Below are 13,937 nucleotides of genomic sequence, written 5' to 3' on the forward strand. Positions count from 1 at the left end.
AGCTATGATTGCCAGTAATTCATGGTGATCTTTAAGAAATATATTTTCATCAAATTTTTTTAAAAACTTTGTCAGATTTCTTAGTTTAGGTGTATGTGGAGGTGGAATTAATCTTTACTTGCACTTATTCACAGAATTTATAAAGATAAAACTGTTCTGTGTTGACGAATGTATTTGCAAAAAAAGCACACTTTCAAATTGTTCTTCTAATATTAATGAGGAGAGCTTTAAACTTGATGTATTTGCTAGTACCACAGCGTAGTGGCTGAGAGCCTCTATTCTGGAGCTAGACTGCCTGGGCTGGAACCCGGGCTCCTCCACTTCCTTGCTGTGTACCTTAGTTTCTCATCTGTAAATGGGGTTGCTAATAGTAGCTGTTTTGTAGGGTTGTCATGAGGATTAAACAAGTTAATACTTTAGCCCTTTATAAGAATAGTATCTGACATATTTTCTTAGTTTCATACTCTATGTTTTGATCTTTTCCAGAGAAAATTAGAAAAGCCCTTCCTAATTCAGAAGACCTTGTAAAGTTAGCACCAGACTTTGACAAGATTGTTGAAAGCCTCAGCTTATTGAAGGACTTTTTTACCTCAGGTAAGGAAGAAGCTGTTTGATGTAATTTAAAAATTTAAGAACCATGGAGGAAAAACACATGGATTATTTGTTTATTCCCATTTTTTTTAAATTAAAATATTTAGTACCAAGGAAAAACAGGACATTTTTCAAAAAGATAAACACAAAGCTTTGTTACACAATGGTTTTAATCTTTGTTTAGCCCAGTAAAATGGCAATTCATAAGCACTTAAACATACTTGGCTTTTAGTGAGGGGAAAAAATATATCACTTGTTCTTGACAAGTAGATGAGACTTCCTATGTATTTGCTTTTCATAAGTGGTTGGACCAATTTGGTGGTTTTAAAACAAATTTAAGTGTGATAGACCATAATGAGTAGCATTTATTAAGTTTAATCCTGGCATATTTGCCCAATTATTGCCCTATTGTAATATGAAATCTGAGATCTCAGACATCTTTGTTTGCTCATTTCTGTTAAATTTTACATTTCTATTTCCCCTTTTGCTGATTTTTCACAGGTCACAAATTGGTTAGTGAAGTCATAGGAGCTTCTGACCTACTTCTCTTGTTAGGTGTGTAAACAGACATTTTTGCTGACCTTAACATGCCTTTTAAATGCTTCTAATAAACTAGTTGCAAATAAAATTGCAGACCAAATTTATAATGCTGCTTATGCTGAATTTTAAAACCCCAGAACTATATTAGGCAAACTCATTATCCTTTAGGTGGAAATAATAAAATAATTATTTTGTGATAAAACTAAAATTCTTAAATATGTATGTGTATTATAAGATTAAAGCTATTAAAATAAAATTTACTTAGCAAAAATACTTGAAATAGATCTAATTGTTTTTGATAATTGAAATGAAAAGTAATTTTAGTTTGTCTCATCTGCCCTGTCATGGTTGACATTTAAATTTGTTTTCCGGCCGGGCGCAGTGGCTCATGCCTATAATCCCAGCATTTTGGGAGGCCAAGGCAGGCGGATCATGAGGTCAGGAGATTGAGACCATCCTGGCTAACACGGTGAAACCCTATCTCTACTAAAAATACAAAAAATTAGCCGGGCGTGGTGGCACGCGCCTGTAGTCCTAGCTACTCGGGAGGCTGAGGCAGGAGAATTGCTTGAACCCAGGAGGCGGAGGTTGCAGTGAGCCAAGATTGTGCCACTGCACTCCAGCCTGGGCGACAGAGGGAAACTCTGCCTCAAAAAAAAAAAAAAGAAAAGAAATTTGTTTTCCTACTATACTGGTCTGTAATGGCAGTGGTATGTGCCTGAACTGTAAGTACTCTCACGTAAAATAATCCTTACCAAAGATTGTCTCTTTTTTTATTGTAATTTTCAGTTATATATTTTCAGTTGTTAGGTTAAACATATGCTGTGATTGCTATAGTTAGTATTTTTTTATTTTCTGCACAGGTTATCAGTCATGTTCCTTAAAATAAGAATAAAGGCGATTTGATTCTGTGAATCTGAGTTGCTGTAAAAATCCGTTCACCTTTTCATTGACTCGATGTAATTTGAAATTCAACTTAGGCTGTTGACATCACTGGAGAATGTAAAGGGTTGCATATTTATCTTTAAGGTTCTCCGGGAGAAACGGCATTTAGAGCAACAGATCATGGATCTGAAAGTGACAAGCATTTTAGAAAGGTAAGTATAAAAGAGAACTGTTCATGTAGGTAGTCTTGAAAGACTTTTTAAAGTTTTTACTTCTTTGGAAGATTTTAAAATGATAACATCTGAGAAGCAAATACAAAAACATCCAAGTAGAGGTATTGTTACTAATCTTAGTGCAAAGTACAGGGTATTATGTGGCAGTTCTGGAAATATAATTGAGAAGCCCTTTTCTTTCACATATGTTCTGTGAAACATTAGTTTTGAGGGTTGTCCCCAGGAAAGAGTTGTGTTGTTAAGTGTATGGGGAGAGAAAGGCTCGTTTAGACAAAGCAAGCGGACTTCTTTTCTTTCCCTAGGACTTCTCATACTGTAATATACTCATGTGCATTGTGAATTTCCAAGGAGTCAAAGCATACAGTGTTTTCCCAAATTATTTATCAACAGAACCCTTTTGCTCATGGAACATCGTATAGGGACTAGATTTCACTTTGGGGAAACTAGAAAGGGAATAAGAATTGGGTTATTAGGAAATAAATCAATTCCCTGATACTGACAGTTAACAACGTTATGTATGGGGTTATTTATGGTATGTTATTTTCAATACATATTCATTAACAAAATCCATATGAAAGTTATAGGAGAATTGCTGAGGTAGAATAACATACTTTGCTCTGTATTTATAATACTCATATATTTACCTGACGTTTTCTGAGTCTTCACTTTTTTCATTCTTTTGGAATTGGTAAAATAACTGACTCCTTGAAAGTTTTTTTCTAAATAATACCTAGATAAATAGATTTATAGAAAAAATATTGTATGAATGTTTTAACATTCATGTAATATGGAACAGGTAATTTTTATGCTGGAGGTTATTATAGTTTTAATACATCAAGGAAGTAATTTTATGTTTATTTTGGAAGCAGGAGGAAGAAATAATTTCTATGAATAGGTTTTCATCTCTTTCCTTGTTCTTCAACTTTGAACTTTTTATATTGTATTCCAAATTTTAATTATATTTCAAAAGATTTTTTTCTTTTGCCTTTTAATTTTATCTTTTGGAGAAAAATGTATGTCAAAATGTATGTACATGTATTTGTCTTTTGATTTGATCTTTTTTGACACTCTTTTGCGTTGACATTATTTTAACCAAAGGACACTCTTGATTGTTCATGCTACTGGAGGAAAAAAAAATAAGTAGAAATTAGCCTAATATCTGTGGCTTATTTTGAGTGAAGGCCTTAGCCCTTAAGGCAATTAAATTTACTGTGGAGAAAAGAGCTAATCTAATGGAGAGAAGGAGCCTTTGTTACAGGTGTGGTAGTGTGGTTCTTTGAGTGACAAGATTTCTGTTTGCCAAATTGGTTAGGAGAGGTCTGTATGTCTGCTTTCTCTCTTATGGCCTAGGATCACTTTGGTGAATGAAAAACCTGTTTCAGGGCCTGACTCAGATAATTCCCTTAAAACCCTGCTAAGGTCGTAAATGAATAATCAGTAATTGAACAGAAGCTATGCAATAGAAAAGAAGCCAGATAATTATTTTTGGAAATTTAATTATATTTACAGATTTTATTTTATACAGTAGACATGGAATTAAATTTATTACATTATGTTCTAATTTACTCTTTGCTTGTTTTGATTTGCTTGTTCGACAATAAATGTCCTTGTAAACTATTTCCTTTTAACTTTTTCTCAATTTATGGTGCTTATTTTCCCCATTAAAGACTTACCAATTATTTTTTTCAACTATTTGTTATACATACTGAATCTAGAGTTGTAATTAAGCTACTTTCATTACTGGTTAAGTCAAATTATGGCAAATGCTACTATAAAAATTTACTATCCAAAAATGTGTCTCAAGCCCCAACTGATGGTTTCAAATTCTATTATTAGTAATATGCAGCATTGTGTTTGCAAAGCTTGGCTGTTACTTGTGATGCTTGAGAATGATGAGTCACTCAGCTAAACTGACTGATTTTGAGACTTGTGTACAAATTGATGGTTGAATGTAAGCATGCAAAGAGAGACCTTAGCTTAGCAGTACCCTTTTTGAAATCACTCTGACATCAAGTTTGAAAATGTGGGCAATAATCAGAGGTGGTAGGGTGGCCAGGCTTTAGCTGAATACGTTTTTAACTGGTTCAGTCTGAGGGCTGAAAGCCCCAGATTTAAACAGTATTTAGAGTTTGAAGCAGTCAAGTATTAGTTTAATGGTTGTCAGGTTTGTAACAAAGTTTCTAGCTAGACTTCTACTAGAAATGTAAAAGTATATGTGAATCAGCTTTTTAAAAAAGTAATAATAATTGAAAAACATTTCTACAACTAGAAAAGATTTGTCCTTTCTAATAGGAAAACACATCTGGAGAAGTGCTGGCAAATAGCAGAACAGTTAGGACCATTCAAAGTCAACTGAAGTGAAAGTGACGGGGAGCTGAGGGGAACACAGATAGTTTGACTTCAGTCAGACAGAATAAACGCGATGAACCGATAACCTCTGATTCCCAGCCTGGGGTTACTACTGGAGTTTTAGGTGTCCTGGAAAGTTATAATACTGGTCTTCAAAAAGTCTATAGAAAGCACAGATTTCCACATAATGCTGCACAGGCTAACGAATTAATCAAGTTTCTTTGGTTTGGCCTGGATTTATATCCATTCAGTTTGTGGACACTAATGAATTATTTATGTCATGTTGATCAAAAGTTCTGATATGATTTGATTAACGAAACATTGAAAAAAATAGTAAAACCAACCATTTTTAACCTTACACTACTATCTTGAGATATGATTGACATACATTAAAACCACCTCTTAATAAATGCTTCTTGTTAATCAAAAATTTGAAAACGTATGTCCACTGGAGGAAAAAGAGACATAGCCCTTGATGTGAACTGAATATTACTGAGACTTGGAGACCTTCAGAACTACCTGAAGACAAATTGAAGTGCTGCCTACTTTAGAGAATTGGACTAATTTAATTTGGGAGTCAGCAGATTGCTGTATATCAGTCATCATATATACCGGTGACAAGACCACTTAGTTCATTCCCTTTTTTAGATTCTGTAAGATTATTGTGTTCCAGTGAAATTGATTTGCAAAATGAGACATTTTATTTTCTGTGCTTTTGTTCTATCATGTTTCTGATTATGGTCATAAGCATCTCACAGAAGTAAGAAATATGGCCATTCAGAAGGCAACAAGCACATTTATAATTTATAGAAAATATTTGAAGGACTTTTTCGTGGCCCAAATCATGAAAAGTAGTAGTATTGTTTTAAGTATAATTATTAAATTATAATACATTAATGTTCTTTCTTGCAACATATTACTCTCATTCTTTTTTTTTTTTTTTTTTTTTTTTTTGAGACAGAGTCTCACTCTGTCACCCGGCTGGAGTACAGTGGTACTATCTTGGCTCACTGCAATCTCTGCCTCCCAGGTTCAAGCGATTCTCCTGCCTCAGCCTCCAAAGTAGCTGGGATTAACAGGCTCCCGCCACCATGCCTGGCTAATTTTTGTATTTTTAGTAGAGACAGGGTTTCACCAGGTTGGCCAGGATGGTCTTGATCTCTTGACCTCATGGTCCACCCACTTCTGCCTCCCAAAGTGTTGGGACTACAGGCGTGAGCCGCCCGGCCCTCTGATTCTTAATTTTATGGTTTATGTTGTACCTCCCCAGCTGAAGTATCTTTCTTTTTTCCCCGCATGTTTAATGTTCACTCATCTTTATAGCAGAGATCAATTGTCACTTCATGAAGCCTTCCATAACCTTTGTAGCTCCATTAATTATATTCTTCTGAGTGTTTAAAACACTTGCCATATGAAACACTATTTACTTTGGCTTACATTCTTACTATCTAACGGCCATTTCTGTTACTAAATCTTTTTCTCAGAGCACCTGGGATAGTCTTGTGTCTTAGTAAAATCAGTTGATTGGTTTAACTCGGTAGAGTAGAGGCTGATTAAAGTAAATAAATCTGGTTGATGCCAACAAAATTTTGGTCCCCTCAATTTTTTGCTCTCGTTACCTGCAAATTCTCCCTGAACTTCATATTTGGCAACCATTCAGGAGAACAAGGCTGTAAAAGTAGTTCATGTACTTGATATTCTGAATTGGAATTAAGCAGTGTTGCTTAAGTAGGATTTGCTTTTCTGGGATTTCTTGTGCAACAAATAATGTAACTGGAAATCCAAGTTCAAGGCACTGGCAGATTCGATGTCTTCTGAGGACCCTTGGCTTCATACATGATGCCTTCTCCCTATATCCTCACATAGCAAAAGGGGCCAGGCAGCTCTGGCCTTTTTTTGTAAGGTCCAGAAACCTCATGACCTCATCACCTCCCAAAGGCCCCACCTCTCAATACTATCACATTGTGAGGCTAGGTTTCAACATATGAATTGTGGGGGACAAAAATTCAGACCATAGTATAATATTTCAAGATAACTTAAAATCTTCTCTACCAAACTCATTAACTTTTAGGTTAGCACAGTATTTTCATTTGATATTTTGGTTCCTGGAGTTATTACTAATTTTCTTGATCTGATGTTATAATTTAAAAAAAAACTGAGAATGTTGTACGTGAAATGAGACTAAGATAAGGAAGCTGATTCAGAGATTGAGATCTGCAGTGTCAAATTGACAATAGCCAGGAGTCAGGAGACATTAAGAGACTACATCATCTGTGATTGTTAATGATTATTTATTGTTATTTATAAATACTACTGTATTTTATATATTATATATATTGTTTTAAAAATTATTTTTGTGCCATTTCTTGAAAGAAAAATGTCTAAGCTTGGTAAAATATTTACTGAAAAATGTGGTTTGTACATCTGAGGAGTGTGTCTTGCATAGTAGGTGCATAGATTTCTTCCTCTTCCTGTTCCACATGGCCTTAGCTTAGAGGCTGTGTGGCCATCACGTGGTATTTAGGGTAAGACTGGTGCACAAAATCAAAGACAGGTAACCTTGGTATAAGTGTAGTATCATGTAAATAGCTTTTCTGTGTCTAATTCTTGTTTTCTTCCTACTTTTTCAGGAGGTCAATTTCAGTTCATTTCAAGTATCTTTACATAATAGTGCTTCAGTAACAGGTGTGGAAGGAAAGAGACATGTCCCTAGAGTGTTTTCTTGAAATATAATAGATGATTGGAGTATTTACCATGCAGTTGTGTATATACATAAGCAGTGAATTCCAGAGGAATTTTTAAACTATAAATAAAAAAGCATTGTGTGCCTCATAGACGCGAGTAAGAAATGTGGAATATGGCTGATCCAAAGGGAATGAGTTATCTCAATTGATTAATCACAGTCAGTTACAGATTGAACTCTTTGTTCTACTCTTTGCCCCCTTCTCACTATTGCACTTGACTACTCTTAAAAAAGAAAGAAATGTGGAATATTTTCTCACTGCTTTGAGATTTTATAAATTAGAATACTAGTGGTATGTAAATACAGCAGATACACTACTGTATAAACCAACATAGGAAGCCTTCTTTAAAGTGAATTGTTTGAGAAATTTGAACATTTGGATGATTTGAATAAAGGATTGTGATAAATGATCAAATGAAAGAAAATAAATCAAGTTACTCTTCTTTCTGCTTGATAAAGCAATGATTTTTTTTTAAAGGTAAAGATTATAAGAATTTTGAGGATAGTAGTTAGCATTGTCTTTCTTTGATAGGTTTGTTAATGGTCATAAAACTGATTTATTTAAAGACATGTCTTTTTATAACTATATTTTATACTATTGTATCTGGAAACAAATATTGAATTTCATTTGTCATGTGGAAGAAATCAACTAGTTTTAACCTTTGATTTGTAGTAAATCAACCAGTTTCATTTATTGTGTCTAATATTGGCAGTGATCACAGCCTAATGTATCAAAACTAACAGAATAAAAATTCTCCAAATTATGTCCAGATTTTAAGACACTTTCTAGTTATATAAAATAAAATATTTTGGGCAGTCTTTTTTTTTTTAACTCTGAAACTATTTAAAACTCCTAATTTAGAATATCTTAATAAATACCCATTTTCCTCTTTTTATTTTTATAACTTGGTAAAAATTGAGTCCATTGTTTTCCCAGAACGCTGTTCTTAAACAAATGGTTACCCCATTCATTAGAACTTTACTTTTTTTAGGATTTCTAATTAAGAAAACATTAGGCTTGTAACATTGTCAAATCTTGGTTGTCTTTCCTCCACATTTTTTGAGGCTGATTATCTAATAGGCCATCAATTAATAAAGCTATGCAGGAAATGACATGTATTTTGGTATCATGCTACATGTGAATATCCTGTATTAAAACCTGTATCAATATACTATTTTATAATTATGAAATGGAATGAATTTTAGAAATAGAAAAGGTGATTTTTTGTGCATAGGTCCAAACTGTGTTTTGTTTTTATTTCAAAATTTCATAATAACTATATTGTCTCCATATCTTAATTGTGTTTTTTTATAGCACTTTTGTTTAGTAATTTGTATATGCTTGGCTGTATTCTCAGAGGCTGTTTCTTTTAATGTTGTCAAAACAGCTCATAAAAAGTGAAAATTCGGTCAGACTAGTTATTTGATATTATATATGAAATCAAAACAACCTGAAACATTATCTTTTAATTTAAATAAGGAACCCTAAATTTTAATCAAATGTATGCAAAGGCACATAGAATATATGACTTAATGTAAAACCTTGATTAACTTGATGCTGGAAACCTGTTCCTAGGGACCTTTACTTGAATAAATGAAATATCAAGAAAAAATACTTACTTAAGAATAATAATTTAATAAGTAAGTAAGCTATTATGATCTTCAATCAGTCCTGAGAGAATCATGGTTGAGAATTAGAAAATTTAGACCAGTAAGATCAACAGTGTTAAAAATCAGTTTTTTTCTGCATATTTTTTATATATCTGCCTCATTTTATTTAGCACTTATTATTGCACTTTCCTTTTCACTTTTTAAACTATGCTGTTTTATTTTTCTGAGACATCTGATTTACTGAGGAGGAAAATGGAAATGCAGTACAGAGCCCAAGGGTATGATGGCTTTAAATGAGTTTCCATTTCTGTTTTAAGTTAACCATCCCTCCCTATCTTACATCTGCTCCTTTGTTGCGCCCTTTGGTTTAACATTGTTCTCCTCCCCAATTTCCTCTTCTCCTCATTGTGAACTCATGGCAGGGTCTGCTTGGTGAGCTCATTCTCTTACAACAACAAATTCAAGAGCATGAAGAGGAAGCGCGCAGAGCCGCTGGCCAATATAGCACGAGCTATGCCCAACAGAAGCGCAAGGTGATGGATGGTTTAAGGGGGCTACCGATACATTCACACTAATCAGCCATTTCTGCCAAGATCATGTCACCTTAATCCGTTCATGGACTGCAAATATAAGAAATTAATTTGACAAAGTAAAAATATAAAAGATGCATCATATAAATATGTAACTTTTCTGGAGTGGGTAGTATAGGAAAAGCCAAAAGTAACAAATTCAAGCAGAGGAATTTTGGTTTCTGAAAATTAGGTTGTCTGGAGGGTCCCTGTATTTATATTTAGAACAAAATTAGGAATTGCACAAAATTAGGAATTGCTGTTTATGTGGTCCAATATTGAGTCACCCTAAGTTTGTAGGCATCTTACCTACCTACTTGCTCCCCAAGTTTTTATTTCTAAAATGAAAAGCATTGCTGTAGATGACCAGTTCACACTAAAGAATAACGTTTATTTATTTGTTTTAGCTAAAGTATATGGACAGGGAACATTCATATTCTTATAGAAGAAAATTATTTTGACTTTTGGGCAAAAGCATGTAGTTCTTATACACTTTGACAAACTCATTGTGTACATTTTTCACATTAATCAAAGTCAGCACAAATAAATTTTCACCTTGGAACACTGAGGGTTTGAACACTGGAAATTTGATATAATTCTGGTTGCTAAAGAACAAGTTCTAATAAAAGCGTAAGTCTATACCGGTATATGTGGCTGTTGGTGCAATCAGCAGGTCCATAAAAATATGATTTTGATGGTTAGGTAATCCCACAACATAGATCCCAAAGTTCATGTTTGGAAGAGACTTTTAGGTCAAAGTGAAATCAATGAATTTAAAATTACACTCTGAGATCTTGAAATCAGCTAATTATGTTACATCTTATTAGATCAGAAAGGTTTTGAAGTTATATACAAACCCTAGTCAGGACAAAAGATTCAGTCATGTAATTCTTGTATATTCTACTATTTAAATCAACCAATATTATAGATTATGATGTAGTGCAGTAATTCTGCTGGCTAACCTTATCGCATTCGGTGGTGGTGAATACTTCAGAGTACTCACCATAGTTTCATTTATTTTTTCAGCATCACTTCCTGGTTTTTCTCAATTCCATGGCTGTGGAATCAATTCCTATGTGTATGTAGCTTCGGTGAGCAAAACATAGCTAGAAAAAGAAAAGAAGTGAGTTTCCTACCTGCTTAAATTAAAGTCGATGTGTTAAGCCAAGGAGGACTTATTTTGAACGGTACTTTAACAATCCCTGTTCTGTATACTGTGAATATATCATTTAAATATTAAGCCTAATAAATTGGATGCTTAGGCTGAGCCACTCATACTTTAGTTTTGTTACGGAAAGAGGGGAGAGGAGCAAGTATGTTCTTATATGTTACTTAGAAATAAGAACGTAGCTGTAGTTACACATTGTTCTTAAGTTTTGTTTGTGAGACAACTTGAAATGAGTCCCATAGGCCTGCTATTTAACATTCTAAGATATGACTTAAGATTAATGATGAGCTTTTGAATCTGACAATTCAAGAGATATCCATAATGAATACTGATTCATTTTCTACATTGCTGAAAGCTAATGTTCATTTTAAGCCTACTTTAGTAGCCTTTATTTGGGCTTAGAGATGTTATTCCTCTTTCTGATATTTATTGGGTTATCTGTTTAACCCTTTTATATCTTCCTTTCCCGATTTGTAAATTAGAGACTGGCAAGACTTTTTACCCTGAGTAGAGCACCAAACACGGCTTGTTCCTGCCCACAATAGTTACCTTGAGGGGAAGTAAATGGGACTTTAAAAGCAATTTATGCTCTTTTATAGTGAAATTATCCCTCTTACTATCCCGAAAGACTGTTACCTTACAATATCCTCCACTCCTTTCCCCCTGTAGTTAACTACAGAGATGACTCAGTTCTTCACTGCCATAATGATCAAAATCCTAATTCACAAGATTTTTATCATTCCAGGCATGTGAGGTTTACTTGATGCATAAAACCACAAGTACTTTTTGTTGTTTTTTAATTGTTTTTTTCTCTCTTATCTTCTTGAAAGGCTAAGTTGATCATCATTTTTGATGTCTTATTAGTAGCAACTAATAAATTTTCCCTGTATCTTCTGAGCAAAAGAACTCAAGCAGAGACAGAAGATTAGAACTAGCATTGGTAGTTTTGCCTCCTATGGATATGTTCACATACATAGAAATTTTTACTATGACCTTTTTATGTATGTATTTCAGAATTTCAGAATGGCCTCAATGGCTTAATAGGAAGAGATACTTGAAATTTTTAAATTAGGCTTGGTTTTGTGAGGAGCTAGTAAAGGTTTTTCTCTTTCAGCTTTAGCTTGTTTCTGCGGAGGATTCCGCTCTTTCTCCATCAGTTTCATAGCCCTGGAATTGTAGAAAAGCTCTGGTTTCAAGACCATTGATATCCATTTCTGTCAGGGTGAGTTTTAAATTTATTTCATGATGCAAACAATATATTGAACAACAGGACATGAACTTGTCTTATTGTAAGTGGCTGAATTTTATCAGTAAAGCACATCAAAATAAAATATACCCCAATTGCTAGTTAAGACCTAGAGTGACAGATTGAAAATAGCTTGTGTTATTCTCTTAAGAAAATATATAAAAATTATCATCTCATCCATCTTTAATGTTTGTTTTATAAATCTAAACATTTTTATCTTGTTTCCTAGGAAATATTAGGTATAATTTTTTACTTTACCACCAGCTGTCTTTTATTTTACTCTTTTTTTGAGACGGAGTTTCGTTCTTGTTGCTCAGGCTGGAGTGCAGTGGCACTATCTCAGCTCACTGCGACCTCTGCCTCCCGGGTTCAAGCGATTCTTCTGCCTCAGCCTTCCGAGTAGCTGGGATTACAGGCACATGCCACCACACCGGGCTAATTTTGTATTTTTAGTAGAGACGGGGTTTCTTCATGTTGGTCAGGCTGGTCTTGAACTCCTGACCTCAGGTGATCCGCCTGCCTCGGCCTCCCAAAGTGCTGGGATTACAGGCATGAGCCACCGTGCCTGGCCAGCTGTCTTTTAATATAACGTTATGATTAATTGTGATGTTCCATTAAACTAAGCAGAGAGGAAACATGCTGGTAAACCATGCATGAGTTATTCATTGTACCAGAAAGGCAAATGATACATTTTATCCTAAAATTCAAATTTATAAACATCTTAACAGTTGTGATCATTAAATACTACTAATCTAGCATAGAAATTACATTTGTAATATTTTACTAACCTTATATCATTTTAACTTTTTATATAACTTTTTTATTTTACCAAATTAAGTTAACCTTTTATAGCCCTTGGCTTATACTAAACATCCTAACTTTTTTGTTTAATTGTATTAGTTTTTAAGTTATTGCCCCAGATGTCAAGTAATGTTGGATTTTCTATAATAATTTAGGATATATTGCATGAAGTCAGTTAGTATTTACATTTAAAACTAAAACAATTTATACCAATACAGTTTATACATTTCATACTAATTTAGCTACAGTTGGATAAATATTTAATGGAACAAAGTAAATCAAAGTACCTTTTAAAATGAATTGGAAATTAAATCCACATAACATTTTTTATGACCACACTATTACGGTGTGATGGCATGCCAAATGATCATAATGTGGAATTATTTATTTCTTCATTGGCTTTCAAGATTCTCTTCTTTAGTTTGTGGGCTCCTCTCCAACTTGCTTGTCTCCTCACAGTTTAGGTGACTGTTTATAATTCTTGTCCATCCTACATAAACACACACAGTCAAAATGAAATAAAGCTTCTATCAGCAGATCTGTGCTTGCTGTACAGAAATGGGAAAACAATTGAAGTTTGCATTATCTTTTTTCTAATTACCAGATCATTTTTGGAGCTATTTAGGCATAGGCTTTTAAGGAAAAAAGAAAAAAAAAGTGTACCTTTTGTTTCTAGCAAGGGTTGTCATCTATGTTATTGAAGTAAAAAATTGGGGAAAATTATGATAAAGTATTTAAAAATAAGAATTAAAATCTTAATCTTAAAATTTCATAGCATGGACAAGACTTACTAATGTCTACCTCAATAAGCAAATCATTTAAAATTTTTTCATGTATATTTGCTGCCATGATGTGTTGTGATTACTTAAATAATCAGTGAATGAAGATCAACAAGGATTTAAATGAAGAAGATATGGATTTAACTATTTTCTCCTGTGAAATAAGTTCATATTTACAAGTTTTGATTTTCAGAAATTAGACAATTATTTTAAAGGCTGGGATGACAACTTCTGCCTCTTACCAAGAAGTCAAAGCACAGTTATGTGAATTTGTCATAAATCACATCATTTTTATTATATTTGATTATTATATTTTGTATTTATAATTGTATTGTGACTACTTTAAAACCTGTTATATAATAAAATTGTTTTTTAATATTTTGTTTTAGAATTATTCACATTAATAACAATTTGAAGTAGTT

General features: G+C 33.4%; 1 protein-coding gene across 12 annotated transcripts in view; it reads left to right on the forward strand.

Moving 5' to 3' along the window:
* Positions 1-13,937, forward strand: part of OPA1 (OPA1 mitochondrial dynamin like GTPase) — a 101,978-nt gene that overhangs the window by 23,605 nt on the left and 64,436 nt on the right. For 3 of the 12 annotated variants that reach the window (XM_024244044.3, XM_054550284.2, XM_054550279.2), the window contains exons 4-7: positions 487-594; positions 1,093-1,146; positions 2,161-2,228; positions 9,375-9,485. In XM_024244044.3, coding sequence (XP_024099812.2) covers positions 487-594; positions 1,093-1,146; positions 2,161-2,228; positions 9,375-9,485 — 341 coding nt within the window. 12 annotated transcript variants of the gene reach the window in all.

Source organism: Pongo abelii, chromosome 2 (genome assembly GCF_028885655.2).
Source record: "Pongo abelii isolate AG06213 chromosome 2, NHGRI_mPonAbe1-v2.0_pri, whole genome shotgun sequence".
Lineage (NCBI taxonomy): Eukaryota > Metazoa > Chordata > Mammalia > Primates > Hominidae > Pongo > Pongo abelii.